This window comes from Xiphophorus couchianus, chromosome 13, assembly GCF_001444195.1.
Source record: "Xiphophorus couchianus chromosome 13, X_couchianus-1.0, whole genome shotgun sequence".
NCBI classification, from domain to species: domain Eukaryota; kingdom Metazoa; phylum Chordata; class Actinopteri; order Cyprinodontiformes; family Poeciliidae; genus Xiphophorus; species Xiphophorus couchianus.
The window spans coordinates 27,508,280-27,526,982 of NC_040240.1; the positions used below are offsets into that span (position 1 = coordinate 27,508,280).

At 37.7% G+C, this 18,703-nt stretch overlaps 1 protein-coding gene across 1 annotated transcript in view; it reads left to right on the forward strand.

Moving 5' to 3' along the window:
* The first annotated feature begins 11,578 nt into the window (after nucleotides 1–11,578).
* The window catches only part of nxph1 (neurexophilin 1), a 34,203-nt gene continuing 27,078 nt past the window's right edge, over nucleotides 11,579–18,703 (forward strand). Inside the window, exon 1 of the mRNA XM_028037187.1 lies at nucleotides 11,579–12,058. Within this exon, the coding sequence (XP_027892988.1) occupies nucleotides 12,005–12,058 (54 nt within the window). The 5' untranslated portion in view covers nucleotides 11,579–12,004. The remainder of the gene's footprint in view (nucleotides 12,059–18,703) is intronic.

Consider the following 18,703-nt stretch of genomic DNA (forward strand, 5'->3'; position numbering starts at 1 on the left):
ATACACGATACAGCATTTCATCTGCAAGGAAATATGCAAAGTAATGAAGCAGTGCCCAAGTCAGTCCATTTACAATACAGTCCAAATCGATAGTCAAAGTCCAGCCAAGATTACAATAGCACAATTCAGTAACAAGGCATTTCAACGTGCTTTACTCAATGCAGTAATTAATTATAAAATAGAAATGAAAATGACATTTTTTCAAATGCTTTCATCAAGCAGATATACATCAAATATATTGATCAACGCTCCACTGACTAGGAATCAAAAGCAACTCTAAACAGGTGGAGTTTTAGCCTTGATATAATGCAACTCAGTGTTTCAGCAGTTTTACAGTTTTCTAGGAGTTTGTTCCAGATTGTAGCAGCATAGAAAAAGAATGCGGCTTCTCTGTGTTTGGTTCTGGTTCTGAGGAGCAGAGCAGACCAGAACCAGAAGACCTGAGTGGTCTAGGAGGTGATAGTGGAAGGTAAGCGGGAGGACGTTAGAAGTGGGGTGATGTTCTCTGTTGGTTTTAGTGAGAAGTGAGCAGCAGCGTTCTGGATCAGCTGTCTGATTTTCTTAGACAGTCCTGTGAAAATACTGCTGCAGTGATCAATAGACGCATGAATGAGTTTTTATTGGTCTAAAGAAAGACTTTCTAAAGAATAATTTCCAGGTGTTTATTACTCCTAAAAATATTCTTTAGGCGTGACCCGAACCAGTCCAGTACTGTAGCAGAGAGTCCGACCCAACTCTCCAGTAACTTCAGTTTAACAGTCAACAGTTGACACACCTCTTTCCTTGTTTTTAGCTGAATTTCAATGACTGGTTATGTCTTCAAACACCAGCCTGGCTGCACCTGAAATGGATGTTCTGTTTGCAGAAACAGGTTTAGGTAAGACAAACATTGTTTCCCAAAAAACGGAATTTTTGTATAAGACCTCATAACATTGTGGTTGATCTGAACGAAACAGTCTTGTAATTTGCGTGCATGAAAAAACGTGGATAGCCCACCAGAGCTGGTCCTGTAGATCACAATATCAGTGATCTTCATTTCTGCTTTTAAAAGCATTGAAAATAATATTTTGATGTTTTCTTTCTGATTTTTTTTGGACAGTGTTCTGTCCTACTGTACAACATTTGTAGCTGTCTGAGAGCCAGAAGGGAACCTGACAGTCTTGTGTTTAATTTTGTGTTTTACTTATTTGGTCAGACAATGATGCAAGCTGCATTGAGACTGAATTGATGACTTTTTTTACATAATCAGATATTTGATTTAATTTTGTAACATATCATAACAGCAATGAAATAACAATATAATGTAAATTTGTGTTTCTACAGTGTTTTACAAAGTGTCCTTAGCATATTGCATCAAAATTCTGAATCTTTTCAAGGGACTTAATTTTGTAGAATATGGGTGTTTTTAATAACTGAGAAGTGTTGTCCATTTAAAGCAAACTGATTCAATTTCCCCCTTAGTACAGGAGGGGTTAGGTTATAAAATATTGTTTGTATAAATCATACTTTACTGTTCTATTTATCAACTGTAAATGTAGAGCAGAGAAAAGAAAGGCTGAAGGTGTATGGAGTCTACAATAATATAATACACCAATAGATGTCACTAAAACACTGCTCAACTTCCCAGCTTCTTATCTATCCATTGGAAGATATCCACCCAATGGCAGAGCCACTTTATTAACAGTCTAACATTGTTCCATATGTAAACAGTCAAGTGTAAACATTAAAGTAAATATTCATATTTGTTTGATTTTGATTAACGTTTTTGGGGATAGGACTTTAGATATTTTGTACGTTTTTGACTAAGACCACAGTTTGCCTTAAACTTCTACTTCTCATCTAGAAGTGGAATTAGATAAGGAGAGAGTGCTTTGCTGGAGAGGGATGGGTCAGTGGATATTAACCTTTGTCAAAGAATCCTTGCTCAAAACACAAGAAGCTGGAACACAGTGCTTCAACATTCAGACAGTCCAGGCCTCTGCCAGTGTTCCCATACTGTGCTGTTGGCTTCTCCCTGCTGCACTAACTCTGTCCTGATGTGTGTGCAGACAATCACATCTGATTATTTCATTCTTATGTTGGTTAAATTGCTGTCCTCTGCTTGTTTAAATAATGTAATTACCTTTATCATTGGAGTCCATGATTATGATCAGATGTTTGGGAAGTGAAACACAGACCGGCTACATGGTTTTAGTCGTCTCATTTAATCAACGCTTCACGTAATCATGTCTCTGTCTTCCAATTAAGTTTCATCTACCAAGAAAAGGATGTCCTACAGGCTGTGCTAATCAGTTAAAGTCATGTTATGAGACAGGTGACTTTACCACAACCTCAAAGACACAGAAAAAAAGAAATATTCAGCTGATGGTGGAGAAATCCATTTTATTCTGGACCAACAAATGGAAAACCATTTTCTTTCTCTGTAGATAGAACTAGTCTTCACATCTGCCTTTACGTGGACTAACATTTTATTTAATTTTCAATGTAATTTTTTTTAGAAATGCATCTCTTTACTGTAAGTACTATATTTGCTGACATTTAACAATGGCAGTAACTTTTACCTTTATTTGGTTTAGAATTTATTGAACATGACTGTACTTTTTACCACTGGAAAGGAATTAGCTATATGCTCATCTCAATTTAAATCTATTTATATTTTACTGACTAAGACTCAGCCTTTTTGTTTATATGATTTGAATGTTTTGTTAGTGTAACAAAACTGGAATGTTTTACTTAACATGCATGTAGATTTGCATAAACATGTCATTTAAAGATTGACATCTTTAATTGTCAATCTTTAAGATGGACTGTATCCATCTTAGAGCAACTTGAACGGGTCAGTGGTTAATTTGACCTGAGCTCTAAAGGTCAGCCAGGTTAAATTAAAGATATGGCCAGCAAGTAACCACTGCTTTGCAGCCTTTATAAATACTTTAAAGTGCTCAACATCAGAGACCAAGATACTTTTTTAACCATGCTTTGCTTAAACAAACAGGATCCAACAATTTTACTTTTAGAAAAAAGTCAGCAGGCATCACTGGGCTCACTTTATATCTTTAAGTGGCCCTCAGTTAAATTCATTTCAAAAATATTGTATGTATCCCAGAGGGAAGTTGTAACATGGGAGAAATGATCCTCCATGGGTGTTAATTTGAACCAATTTGAATAATTAACTGAGCATACTGTAGTGGTCGATAACTAGTATCAGTTGGAATGTATATTTAATTGAATTCAAATGATTTTTTGTAAAATGCCTCAACATGACATTTAGTGTTAACTGGTCCTATTTACATAAACAGAAATAAATTGGTCTGTATTTGGATTGTTTTGGGTTGTGATTACTTTTGGTTCTCATGTTTTACTCAATTTAAGATTCTGTGTTCTTAGTTTGCTCCATTTATGGGTTCACTTAGACTCAATACTCTTGATTTGATTCAGTTGATCGTTTTGTGTCTTGTTCGGATCCCTTTGTATTCATCTCTTTATTTCTTAGTCAATTTTTCTCAGTTCCTCAGAACGAAACGAAGAATAAGAGGAGCTGATGAATGGATGATGAATGACTCAAAATTCAAAGAAAGTAGTATGACAAGGCACATGAGAGGAAAATAACATAAACTAACTGTGTGAGGAACTTAAAACAGAAAATGTTCCAAATGCTAGGTGAATTTCAAACCTTAAATTAAGCTATTAAAATATTAAAATAAAGATTGGGCTATTGTGTTGTTTAAGCACTTTTTAAAATAAAATTATTTCACTTTAGAAAGTGTTAAAAATTTATAATCTTATCTCATAATTTGACCTTTCATCTGCTGTTAGAAGATCAAATTCCATTATATTAAAACTTAAAAGTGGAATAGATTTCTTATATAAGAGCCAGTTTTGAAAATCTTTCTAAAAATAACAATGAAGTTGAAGATGCAAAAATTTCAATCACAAAATGCATAGGAACTGATATCTATATTGAATTTCTTTTGCAGAAAGTCATTACAGGGAAATCTTCAGACATAGTTTGGAATTTCTTAATTTTTTTGTGAGAGAAAGGTTTTTGTTTCTTATTTTTTGATTTTTAAACAAATGTTTTCTTGTCAGGGGGAGAAAATTGATGTCAGAGTGTTCCTTAGAAATGTATTATTACAGTTTTTGTCTCTACATCCACTCATAATCAGACATGGTTCTTATTTAGTAATAGCTAAATATTTAATCATACCTTTAATTAGCTGAATCATAAGGAATTGCCTTTAGGACTGTATTTTGGTTCTCATGTTTTACTCAATTTAAAACTAAATTAAATGTTAGTTTTAGTGTGTATTTTTCTTTTTTGACAAAATCATCATATTATACAATGGAAAATGTTTACAGACAAATTGAAAATTTTCAAATGTTCACTATGGAAGCTCTGTCTCGTCACAAAAAATGTAAAGTATTGAAATAATTTTTGTTTCATAATAAAACACATTTGAACAACAAAATATCTCCAGCAATGACTTTGGAAAGCAAAAACATTGTGCTTTTAAAATTATTATTTTTTGTTGTATTTGTGTTTTTTAGCAGCACAAATGCCTAAACAGTGACCAGTCGGCCATTCTGGTTGTCAAAGTTGCATTGCAGGCGCATACTGTCCCAATTCTCAAGTTTTTGCATGCTTGTAACCTGCACACTAGAACCCTTATGTTCACTTTGACTGAGTCCACACTTCACAGAGGGACATAGGGTGCAGTGTGAGTACTGGGACCAGACCACGTCCAAGTCCCTATTCAGCTGCACTCTGTTCTGTTGAGGAGACACATCTGGTCCTGGTTTCCCCTGCAGCTTTAAGCAGGTCTGTTTACATCTTTGCTTTCTGGATCTTGTGCTGTGGACTCATGACTCGTGATTCCATTGTGCCCTCCATGTTTCAGTTGTCTGTAAGTTCTGGACTTCTCTCTTAAAAAATAAGAAAAAAACATACTTTGTGGTAGGAAAGCCTTTTTCTTCACTGCATATGGTTTCACAACAAACAAAACATGACAGCCTTACATGTTCCTACAAATAGCTGAGCATGTGAATAATTGTTCAACAGAAAGACATCATGTGGTAGATAACTGTTGTTGAATGCATGCATTTGGTTAACCTTGTCAGTTATTCTGAGTTACCAGTTATCCCGATGGTGCTGCTGACCTGCCTCACCAGTGGTTCTTAAAAAACAGTTTATGTATACCATACTGTTTGACCATGCAGGGGTGTGCTGCAGTTTTCAGTGACCTACAGTGGGGGCAGTGCAGTGCTGGTCTCTGACATGGGCAACATGGACGTGTTGTTGGGAGAGGCATAAAACAGACAAGCAGAGTTAAACCTTTTTTTTTATCACATTTTGTCAAGTGTATGTGTTAAGACCTGTAAAAATGTTAGAGCATAATTAAAGTGTATGTAACAAGTAATCCTATTACACCGTGTTCCAAATTATTATGCAAATTGGATTTAAGTGTCATAAAGATAAAACATTTTGTTGTGCTATTAAATTTATAGATGGTATTGTGTGTCAGGGCTCTTTGAATCACTGTAATTCATTAAAGAGAGCTGGTTGATTAGTTTGTCTTGTGAGCTCAATTAAAGGAAATCTACTTAAGAAGGATGTTCCACATTATTAAGCAGGCCACAGGTTTCAAGCAATATGGGAAAGAAAAAGAATCTCTGCTGATGAAAATCATCAGATAGTGTAGTGCTGTATGACAAGGTATGAAAACATGAGATATTTAACAAAAACTGAAGCGTTATCATACTGTGAATAGATTTGTAGCTGATTCAGAACAAAGATGGGTTTGTACAGATAAAGGCATAATGAGGAAGGTTTCTGTTAGACAAAATCATCGTATTAAGAGAGCAGCTGTTAAAATGCCCTTACAAAGCAGCAAACAGTTATTTGAAGCTGCTGATGCCTCTGGAACCTCAAGGTGGAGGATCCTCCAGAGGCTTGCGGTGCTTGAACCTACTATTGGGCCCCTAACCAGAGCTCACAAGCAGAAACGGTCGCAGTGGGCCCAGCCGAAGATACATGAAGATTAATTTTCAAACAGACTTGTTCACTGATGACTGCTGTGCAACCCTGGATGGTCCAGATGGACGCAGTAGTGGATTGGTGGTGGATGGCCACCACGTCCCAACAGGCTGTGACGTCAGCAAGGAGGTGGTGGAGTCATTTTATGAGCTGAAATCATGAGGGAGAGAGAGAGCTGGTCGGCTGTTGGTTGTTTAAAAGCTGATTGGAATTATCAGTAAAATCCAAAATCATGAAGTCCATAATATGTATCTGGCATCATTTAAGAGAGAGAGTTGTTGCATATTTGTGTGGAACTCATGGAGACATTCACTTTCTAGTGAAACATATTACAACCTGAAAGTTACAAATGTGATCTCAGCTTCCTTCCTCTCTGCAGTCCAATGTGCCATGATCAACATTTTAATGCAGCTGGGTGAATGCTGAGTGGTCAGGTATGACTAGAAAACTGCTTTATTTTATTGGCCATATGTCTCATCTATCCCAGTCTCTCCACTTTCTCCCTCATTTTCCAAAATAGCGTTATAAGATGTAGTGAAAATAGATTAACATGTATATTTTTGGATTCATTTTGCCATTCAATCTCTGTTGGTGTCAGATAACAGAGAGTGATATGCAATATGAGCAAACTGTTTACATCAGGTGGGAAGTTTGGCACCAGATTGAAAGTTTGAGGAGCAAATTCAGCAGCAATAAACCTGGAAGAAACTTTATGGCACTGAGTTTACAATTAAAGAGATCCAGCTTTCACCATAACAGTTCTTACTGCAGAAGGAAGCTGGTGCTTTAACAAACATAATTCATGATTTTTTGTATCTACTGTATGTACTGTACATCTATTCCAAAAATGTTTTAATGACAATATTAAAAGATAAAGACAAAGGGAACCTTTAACTTTTCCTGGGCAAAGCTCCTAAAGTTTTTATGAAGTTTGTTCTTTCGCTCTGCTTCATTTCAGGATGTGCAACTCGCACCCATCAATACACCAAATGGAAACTTGACTTTCCATCCCTGCTCTTTAAAGCTCAAAGTGGCAGTCAGTCTAATTGTAATAAGGAAGCAATTGATGAGCAGCAGCTGCATCCTGTGACCGACACTCTGCTCAGTCATTTGTCTCTGTCAGCTCCCCCTCAGCCCACCCATCCTCCACAGAAGCTTGAAAAGCTCTGGCACATTCAGCTGTGACTGCAGATCACCAGGTCTTTTGTCCCTGCACATGGTGTGAAGTGCACCCCCAGCCCTTCTGGTCAAGACCAGTTTGGCTTTTCTTCCTCTCTGCCAATGCAGAGTGACACTTAAGGTGGCAGCTGGCTGGGCAGCAGCCATGGAAAACCCGCTGCCATCACGTCATGTTCATGCCTGAGGGCTCACAGCAACATCTGCCTTCACAATCGGTAATGGAGCCAAGCCAGCACAACATATTCATACCACCGGATGCCAGCGTCCCTCAGCTGGGCAATCATCCTCTTCCTCCATCTTGTCTTTATCTCTTGCTCCTTTGCAGTCCAATAATAAGCTATTAGGAAGATGCTTCCCTGTAATTTATTTCCTTCTGCACTGAATGGGAACCACAACACGTATTTGGAAAATTAGCAACTTGACCTCCTGATTATACTTCATCAGTGAAAGACGAGTTGGAGCTAAAATAGGGAAGCAGGTGTGTGACTGAGGAACAAGGATGTTCTTTGTGTAAGGCTGCCTAAGTTCTGCTAGCATCCGTTTTTTTTTTAGATAGTTTTCATTCTTTTAGACTCATACCACTTACTGCCTCAATCTAACCCTTTCCTACTATTTCATGCTCCTCACTGACATGATCATCACAATCACTGGAAACACACTGCTCTGGAAGATCTGGCTTCTCCAGATCTCCCGTTTTACACTTACTCTACACTTACTTACTTTATATTTTAATATTCATATTTGTACACCAGCCAAAGCAGGCCTGCAGTTAAAAGTATGTTGGTAAATTAAGTAAAAATAAATTCTGCATTAGCTTATCAGACTGAGGAAAGAGCAGAACATGATGGAAGCTCAATGAGCAAAAATAATTAAAACATGTAGAGCCCTGAACATCATCACTAACTGTAAATCACAATAAGTGGGCAAAGTCATACAGAGTAAACAGGACCTTGTCACAAAGCAAAATGCTGCTGCTGTTCTTTAAAACCACATTTTATCTGATTGTGTCCTGAGGTAGCTGTGGCTTTTATTCATTAAAAAGTGTACATGAAGTCCTGATGGTACTAGTATCTTTTGTTCTCTCCAATCTGCCCTTTCCGGAAAGAAATAGCTATATTTTATCAGCAACTAGGAAATGTCAAGGTAACTCTGAATTGTGGACCCATTACCTCACTGTAAACCAGAACACACTTCATTACACACAGAATAGAAGTCAGATGGTTGCAGTGATTTACAACTGCCTGGTCCAGCACCGTGTGCCATGCAGGGTCTGTGAAGGCTATCTGGGCCATTCAGAGCATGATCCCATTGGCCCTGCTGGCTGAATTATGGAGATGCCATCAAACCACTGCAATGTTGTAGCAGTGAGACTCCTGGGGATTTACTAAAGCAGCTGTTTCTTTGCTGGATTAAGCCTAAGAATTCATCAGTAAAGTGTCGTCCTTCATTTATTAGGAGTTTGCTTGACTTGATTACAACACCTCTGCTTCTTTATCAGCCATTTCCCTCAGAGTTATTAAAGGCCTTTCTGTCAAATATAGAACATCAGCAATCATTAGAAACACAAACAGTAACAATCGCCACATGGATCATTTTAAAATTAAAAATGGTATATTCTACTATCATAATGTTAAAATAATGGTAGTACTTAACTGAATAGCAAAATGAATCAATGTTATTTTAATGCAGGTTATTAAAAAAGACTAAAACAGACAGATAAGAAAACAGCCATGGAGAAAACTTACTGGTTTCTGATCGGTGTGACAGCTGACTGAACAGACACATACTGAGCATTTAGTGTTCACACTGGTTCATCAGAAAAATAAACCACTTCCTTTTCAGGTTTTTATTCATCTGTAACTTTAGATATGATCACATTTGATTCCAAATATTAAAACCTTTGTAACAGAAGCATGTAGAGACTGAATGTAGCATTTATTTTTCAGATTGTTCCCAAATAAAGCTAATAGATCTTACTCAAAAAGTGTGCAAACAAATTATTAGACAGCAAAACAAATTAATTATTGAAATTCTTAACTTCACTTTTCTGTGTTATTAACTTCTTGAATCTACAATCATCATAAAACCTGAAAAAACACTAAAATGTGACTTTCTCATATTCCAAACTGTACAATAAACAAATGCCACTTCACCTTGAATAATCATTTTACTTTTTCCGTTTATGATTAGTGACCGGTCTGGTCATTGGGCTTGCTTAAGTTTTCCTGTTGTATGTGCTTCTCTCCATCGCTGAGTCCACAAAACCTGATGATCTCTTCCTGAAGAGGTAATTTCTTCAAATGTTCTGGTCGGACGTAGCATTGAGGTTCTTTTCCTGAAGGTGGAAGAACGTCTCTTGTGTTCCACTCCAGATGGGCTGGCTTTGACCAGCCAATCATGACAGCCAATCAAACTCCAGGAAATCCCCTCAGACGTGGTTTAGGACAGGGCTGTCAAACTCATTTTCATTTTGGGTCAAGATTGTGAATGTCCTTAAAAGAACATATAGATAAAACTACTTATTAACAAACAGTTGAAACAGTATAGCTCTCTCTGCATTCAATTTATACTTAAGATAAAATAATGCTTAACATATTTTCACATTGATGTAATTTAGTCTCCTACAAAAATAACACCCACACAAAAAAAAATAAAGCAGACAACCGGCCGTTTGTGGTGTAGAGGGCCACAGAGGTAGCTAAGGCAGGCCAGATTTGGCCCTCGGGCCATGAGTTTGAGAATGTCCCTGTGTTAGCAGGGAACTGGATGCTCGGAACCCAACTGAGTCATAAAATTTTCATAAAAAAAAAAAAAAACATAATTAATGATGCAACCCTCGTCCCCATCTGTTTAAAAATGTAACATGTTAAGTCCACACAATGATGTTAAGATGATATCCATACAATAAGCTTCTGTGTCACAGCATCTCTGAAGGATGCAGAGTGGCTGTAGGGGACCGAATACAAAGAGCATCATGACTTCTTCTTCTGAAGTTGGACAACAGTGAAGATGCCCACATATGGATGATACAGAGTGCAAATGCAAATAGTGGAAACATGACCACCAAGCTGGAATAAACAATGGGAGAATGTAGCCTTGTTGAATTAATCCTGTGTCAATTACTTGTGTACTTTGTGGAAGAAGGGATTTTACTCCTGCAAATCCCTGAGTTTATGCCGTTCAAGCATATGTCACTTTAATATATACCATAAAGCCTACAGTTATTTGTACTCCTTGGTTTACATGAACCTTGTCTATGACCAACATTTTTCTCCAGACTGGCAGGAATGTTAATCTGCTGCAGTGGCCAACAGTCCCAACTCAAATCTGAGCTACAGAGTAGAATAATAACAAAGAGGTCTTAAGAACACTAAACATTATTTTACTATAATTATTTTTGAGTAATTGAACAACCTGTTTCCTATTAAAAGCACACTTCTTGGTTGAAAGAAAGCAAATTAAAACTTGCCAGATGTCTAAATAATTTAGGGTCTTTGTGTAAATGACTTTAGAAAATGACATTAAAAATCAGCATGTGAAAATTTCTGAACAAAGAATTTTATTTTATTTTTTACATCACTGCATTTTTTGTACAATAAATAGATAATTATTGGATTTAACTTTCAGATAATCCTGAAGTGATCTAACAAGACCAACTCATGAACCAAAGTCAAAGAACTGGATTCTTAGTGCTGCAAAAGATCTGAAGGTCTAATGATGAGACAGAGGCACTGCAGAGCAGATCCTACCAGCTTTCTGTATGAAATGTATTTTACACAAAGCAATGATGTCAACATAGTGTGTTAATTAAGCATATACCTGAGACCATAAGACAACGATTTTACCCAAAGGGCTTATTAGTTTCTGGGTTTAGCTTTGAACTTCAGATCTGGGTGAGATAAATGTGTGTGTGCGCGCGTGTGTTTTAAACGTTTATACATGCCTGGTAGTATTAAAACTATATCATAATGTATCAATGTAATAAAAACAAGAAAGAAAAAAGAATAATACAAACAATGTTTGTCTTAATTTTCACCATGAACAATGAACCCAAAAACATAAGTGAAGTAGGTACTAAAGTGTGTTAATGGAGGAACTGGCAGGATTTTGTTCAGGTGTGAGATTCTCTTGCTTAGAGGATGAAGCTATCAGGACTAACTAGTAGAGCAGCTCATCCACCCGCTTCAAGTGAACAAAAATCTTTATTTTTACTTCTTCAGTTTCGCCTGATCAAGGACACGGCGAGTGGAAACTTGGTATTTTGCGTCCTTTTCCGATATAAACAAACGTCCAGCCGTTTTATTTTGCCAAGTTTTCTCGCCCTCAGCTCGTCCCTCCCTCCTCCTGCCTTGTGTCGGAGACGCGCGTTATAAAGCGGAAAGCTCAGCCTTTCGCTTCAGATCGGCAAAAGCTCCGACCGCTGCGCGCACCAGCCGCCAGACAACCAGGACCAGAACCTGCTCCCAGCTATGACCCTGCTGCTGCTGCTGCTGCTGCCTTCACCTGGATTAACTCTCAGCTAACTTCCGCACCTCGGTCGTACCCCACTCAACCAGAGCGCCGCTCCGCTGTGACCAGCAGCCTCCTCGGCGGGTTCTCCCGGTACCTGCTGCCCCACTCCACCCTCCCACTCTCAGCTGTTCTCCTGCAGTCATGGGGTACGTTGCGTCCTTTTTGCCTGGTCAGCTGAGGGGCTTGACCGCGCTGTGAGGGGAACACCAGGTGGATTCATGGTCGTGAGAGCTGAAGCCATCACTCGAGGGAATTAGTGGAAGTTTGAGCTCCGGGAGGATGCAGGTGACGTCTTGGTGCGCCGTGTTCCTCCTGACGCCCGCTCTCTGTCTGGTGAGTTGTGCTTCTCTGCATTTCTTGCACAGCTGCTCTAAAGTTGTACCAGGCAGCTGTGATAGAAACCATAAAGCCATTCCGGTCCTTGCATAAATGTTTCTTTAACAGAGTCAAGTTAGCAGGCGAGACCTTTTCACCTCATTGTTGTCGAAATGGCATTCTTGACAAATAAGTTATTAAAGTGCTCTTTAAATCGTTGATATAAAAATAGTAATGAAAAAAATGGAAACAAAATCACAGATTCGTGTCTTGATATTGAGGCAGTGGTTTTTATTCTTGGATCATTTAAACAAGATCTGTTGTCCTCTTATTCGGGAAAGTAACAACTGGTGGCCAAAACTGAGCTTTGTGAGTATAGTTGTCAGGTAACCGTCTCAAGAGGGCGCTCTTGTTTACAGAAACTGTGAAATAACCTCAGCGGCCGCTCTGACTTCATCTAAAAGGTTTTTGATTTCATCTCATCCACTTTAAACGATAAAAGTATCATTTCAGGAAAAAAAAAAATATTAACAAGACTCAGCCTACTGCAGACCACAGGTTGCTTCATGCTGATGTCATTTTCGTCCTTTGTCTTTTAGACATATTTTCAAAAATAGTTACAATTCAATTTTAGAATCAGTCACTTTTGTAATTTTCTTAATCTCAAACACTAAAAGTAAACATGAGTTCAGAGTCGAATTCCAACCAGATAAGAGGGAAATGAAATCTTTAGAACATTTCCAGTTTGTTGCATAAACGTTTAAAACCTTTTCTTGAAAAACTAAATATGCTCCATAAAGACTCTCATTTATTCCCTCTAAATGACTTTAACTTTGTAATTTCCGGATGTATCATTTTAACACGGTCATTGACAATAAAATCTTTTATTTGATTTTGTTTGCTTTTTGTTACAACTGTTACGACTACAAATATTTGATTGTCAACATAAATTGGTTAAAACATTTATTTGTTTGTTTTATTGTAGTATTTTGGGCATTGTTTGAATATTAGAATTTTTTCCTTTACAATTAAGAACAGAAAAAGAATAGAGAGCCATATTTCTGGGTGAAGAGCTCTCCATGGTGCTGAATGAATCCTAAACTTCTCGGTCTGGTGTACAAACTCATATACGAAATTCGCTGATTTTCAGAGCCCAGTCAGTGGATTACCACAGCAATCACTCTAACCAGGTTTATTAGTGTTAATAAAATTGGCTGAATTTTAAAAGCTAATTTTATATCCCACTGATCCAATTTTTTATTTCATTTTATTCTTTTCTCTGTCCGAGTGTTTCCTTGATTATCATTAATCCTTATATCTTTATGGACAGAACATGAAGATCTTTTTTTTTTCTTTTCCTGTTTTCTTCTTTCCAGAATGTCCATGTTAACTGTGCACACTGTCTGAGCGCACTGATGATGACATTTCTGTCTCCTTTTTGCTCTCCGCGCTGGAAAAGCGCACAGAGGCTCAGAGCCAGCCCGTCTGCAGGCAGCAGCCGGGGATTACAGCTGAACTTTGACGGTTTTATTTCGTGTTAAAGACTATTGTCTGCTTAAGCTTCTTGTCTGAGAGCCGCGCCTTGACCCCGATAACAGCACAGCCCAGGTACTGGTGCCTCACCGACACAAGGCCCGCTATTAAATTAAAACACCCCTCTAACAGTGATGTTTTTTTTTTAAACAATTGAACATGATATTTATGGATTTGATGGAGTGTTTACTCTACTGAAGTTAACCCCTTTAAATCGTCATGATTTGCATTAATTATTTAATCCTTTTGAATTTCATACCGTTTTAACAGATTTTGAATAGTAAAACTGCTTTATTTAATTAAAATTACTTTGCATTCATGCATTGTATTCTCTGATCCCTTCAACAAGTTGTCAGGGGAAAAAAAATGTTGTTTGGTTTTAATACCAGGATAACAGATGTTATTAATTTGTACATTTTAAAATGAGACTTCACTGGAGAAATAAGAACAAAAACATGTTCATCTTATTTAAAATAATAATAATAATAATAATAATAATAATAATAATAATAATAATAATTTTTACATGTATAAATTTGCGATCTGTTTTTTTAAGTTAACACATTTAGCAATATATCTTGTATTTTGTGTAACTTTTTGTTGCTTTATTGCTGTCTGGTGTAATATCTCTTTTTATGTGGAGTGATCTGTGGAGTTGTTGTCATTTGTTTGGTTCCTCTGATCACTTAGATTGGGGTGAAGTCACTGATTCTACTATTTAACACAAGGAAAGCTTATTTTTTTCTGACATTTTTCCAGTCAGTGCTGCATCTTTCCCAACCCCTCCTGATTTCTCTCTCCTGTGGAACAAACTCAAGATGTCCCACTGGCAGCAGCCATTGTTGTCGCATTAAAGTGTTTTATAAAACAATGCAAATGGGCTCTGCAGAGTCAAGTGTTCTACGCTGCAGGGAGGAAAAATTGTCCCACAGAGATGAGTGCAGCACAGCTCACACAGTGTGACCGCCCCACGGAAAGCACCAGACCCCCACCCAGCCCACATCACGCTGATCTCCCTCACAACAACCATCAGAGTCGATCATAAACCTTTAAGACGTTAAAAACAACTAATTGTATTGAACAATTTGAAGCTCAAATTAAGATCAGAAAATGTTTGATTTAATTTTATTTAATGTTTTTTTTCTAATTATCTCATGCTACCTGCTGTACACACTTGGACATTTGCAGCATGTTGCCAGTAAGTGAGAGCTGTTGAGAGTTTTTCCTTCAAAAATGAACATTTTCTCATTGCTTGTTGACCCTTGGCTCATTTTTTAAAGTGTTTCTCCGCTACACAAAGGAACACTGAACAAACATGTTCAGAGTTTGTCCTCAGAAATCTACCTACTTCTATCCACCCAGTTTTCCAGCTCTGCTCCGTTCATTAGCCTGCATACGGGGGGTCGTCTACCCCTCCAGTGACAAGAGCTACCCAGTTGCTTCTATCGCTTACTGAGACGACTCCACAGCTCTCAAACAGCAGAATTTATGGTACAATCATGAGAGTTGACATTAACATTATAGAAGGTAGGGAATTTAACCCAGGTCTCGGACGAATCACGTTTATAAACAGTCATGAAATGATGGAATTTTTGATGACTTAAGGGAATTAAAACACAACCATATTCAGAAATTAAGATTAAGCTGAAATGTATTATCTGATTTTTTTTATTCATGTTGCTTTCACTAGAAACATAGTAATGATAAAACTGCCCAGTCAAACTGTGAAGTGTAGCATGCAATCAGAACAAATAACACATCTAAAACTTACTCTGAGTTGTTCTGTTCCAATAAATGCATAGAGTCCAACTGATAAATGAGGGACATTAAACTGTTTTCTTTACATGGAACTTTTCCTGTAAATGTCAGACTAAGGAGAATAAGAAGAGACGAAAAAATACCAACCTGCCAGTGCTGCACTGTCATTACACCATTTGTCCATCAGAGAGCACTGAAAAGTAACTTTTTACACACCTCGATATTCCACTCACTAAATATCTCACACATTTAATACAACAGATGAAAATCTGATTATTTATGTTGTAAATATTTTGTTAGACCTCAAATCTAAACCCATAAGCTGTTATCTAGAGGGTGATGAACCAATCATGTCATGACTCATGCAAAAAACCAAACAAAAACAAAACAAAAAAAACACTACAAATTTGAATATGCTGTGATTTGTTTCTCCTCTTAAATTAGCACAGAAATAAAATGAATCGCCCGCTGATCTGGGTCCTTTTTGCCACAGAAACAGATTCCCATTGCTCACTTTCTTCTGCCACCTTTTGCAGCTTTTCATGGAGAACTCAACTTCTACTAACAATCAGTTCCTTCATGTAATCAAAGGACAGTTGTTTGAGGTCTAAGAAAAATGTAAATATCTAATAACCTTGACTTACTTTTGAATTGGATTAAAGGAGCTGATGATTAAATGTAACGTTACGTAGCTACTGTGTGTCTGGGTCAGCAGAATGACATATAAAGGTGACTGAAAATTTCATCCACCAAGAACTGTGACCTTTTCTCTGAGTGTTGAGCCTCATGATGTAAGCTCAGCCTCCCAAAGCACCCCGGCTCCACAAACACCCGCAGCAGCACCTGACCTTGAGGTTTGCCCAGAAAGTCCCCATGGACAGCACCAGGTTGGTTTTCTTCTTGCCATGCACACAGCGGCTAAAAGCCAGAAACGGCAAACGAGGGAACTTTGCTTTGAATTTATTACATTAATGATACTAGACTTGACATGACTAAATATTCAGAGTCACCACCAAGTGTGACTTACTTTTCTGTGTGCATGTTTGTATTTGAAGAGGCAGGACTCTGTGATTAATGACTACAGCCTCTATTCTTCACTCCATGCACTGGTCTAGATTTTCAATTGCGTTCTCAGTTCAGAGGTCAACAGTGGAGCTGATTGTTGAAGGGCGTTGCTCTGAGTACCCAGCCCTGCTTTGACCCAGGTTTAATCTTGGGGGAAGTCTAAATCCTCTCACTTCTCTCTCCACATAGAGCAATCCTATTATGGTGAAGCGTGTGACACCTTGATAACAGAGCTTTGATGCAGGCCTGGGAGAGAAGTGTCTCTGAAGGAAGAAAGTGACTAGATAACCTGGTGCAGCCTGCTTTAAATTTGCGGGTATTCCGTTGAGTTGTGAGTGTGGGCCTGTCACAGCCGCTGCAGCAGAGCGGGCCGAGCCGGCGCTCCAGCTGCTCCCTTCATTCACATGAGATGACTGTCATCTGGAGGGTTTGCAGCCACCTGGATCCTCCTTGTCAGTAACACATATCATACAAAATTCCACCTATTTTTTTATTATTGCATAGAGCCTAATTATTAATTAAGAAAACAAAAACAAATAATCAATCCATCCATCCATTTTCTGTTCACCCTTTGTCCCTAATGGGGTCGGGAGGGTTGCCGGTGCCTATCTCCAGCTACGTTCCAGGCGGGAGGCGGGGTACACCCTGGACAGGCCGCCAGTCTGTCGCAGGGCCAAATAATCAATTTAACTATATATTTATTCTCTTTGGATCTGCTTTCTCTTTACTCAAAATTAATTTTTTGCTCAAAATGGCAAGAAAACAAATTATTTTTGACTTTATTTTTAGTCGCAATTCAGTAATTACAAATGAAACACACACACATCTGAAATTTTTCTATATTGTATATATGGTTTTCCAAGGCAGAAACATGCATGCAGTGGATTGGACATTGTATTGTCTTGGGTTGGAACATGATGATGGGCTTGACTGACCAGTGAAATAGAGCAGGCTGAGATGCAGCAACAGGGTGGAGAACTGGTGGAAATGGCAGAGCAGGTAGTGTGTTTGTGCGGCAGGGACAGTTTTCCTCGGCTGCCTCAGCAGTGATGGAGCTGCCATCAGAGCTGCAAAAGGGGATTACCAGCCATGTCCTTTATCTCCTACTTAAGATCTTCCCATCCTGTTAGATTACTGCGACTGGCCACTCGGTTTCTGTTACCGTACCTTACCCCAGAGACATAATTCTGCTTCAGGAAAAAAAAAAAAATCAAGAACAGTCCAAATTATTCTGTACAGCCAGAACATTACATTGGATTTATACCAGACAAATATTTGCAGTATGATGTGGGAAAGTTTATTCAGCAGAGCCAAAATATGCAAAAGACTCAGTTCATAATTTTTTTAAGCACTATCATGACCGTTACTTACAAGTTTCATTTTGAAATTGTACAGATTTTGATTGAAATTTAAATAAATGATTATTAATTTCCTCTAATAATGATGTCATGTATTAATATTGAATAAATAACGCAAATAATCCTAAGAAATGAGCAGACTGCACCAGACTGGTCCAGGAGTATTTTCTCTGTCAAGTTAATTTTAGTAGTTTTTACAAGGACATGCATAGAGTATAAAGAAAATAAATGCAGATTTGAGGAAATAATTTAAATGATAAACATTGTCATGCATTGACGTGGAACATTTTTCATAAACTTTTTAATTTTGACTTAAATTTTGTTGACTGGCTTTTCCATGGCAGAATCTGTGGTATTTTAATTTTTTTTACATTACAGTTCGGTCTAGAATTGAGAGATGTTGTATCATTTTAATATAGGTAGCAAATATCACATCTGCTGCATCCAGTCACATTTTATAAAACTGTCCAACTCCACTGGTGTCTCCGGAAAATCATTTGCACCACAAAAAGCTTTTTTATTTTCAGATATAATATTTTAAAATCTTACTGGCCTTACATTATATTATAGTGATATATTGGTTCAGTCGGTAATCATGGCCATGTGGTTGCTTAAGAAAGTGAAAACAGCTGATCAGTTTCGGTGTATTTTAGGAACAGCAGTTATGCCACATGTGAAGTCTAATGAATATTGCTGTAATGTAAGTGCTGGAAGCCTTTACTACACACCCTGCATCATTTCCAGCAGTTTTAAGATGCTATAATGCCATGCTTCTGTATTTTAAACATTACACATTCTTTTATTTATTCTACTCCACAGTCAGCATAGTGTCGCATTGTGTATTTAATCTTTGTGATGATAATGTTCCATTGTTAACACAATGGTAATAGCTCACAACAAATATGTGATATTATTGACCAAAAGCACTTTGTCCACAAGAAGGAGCTTC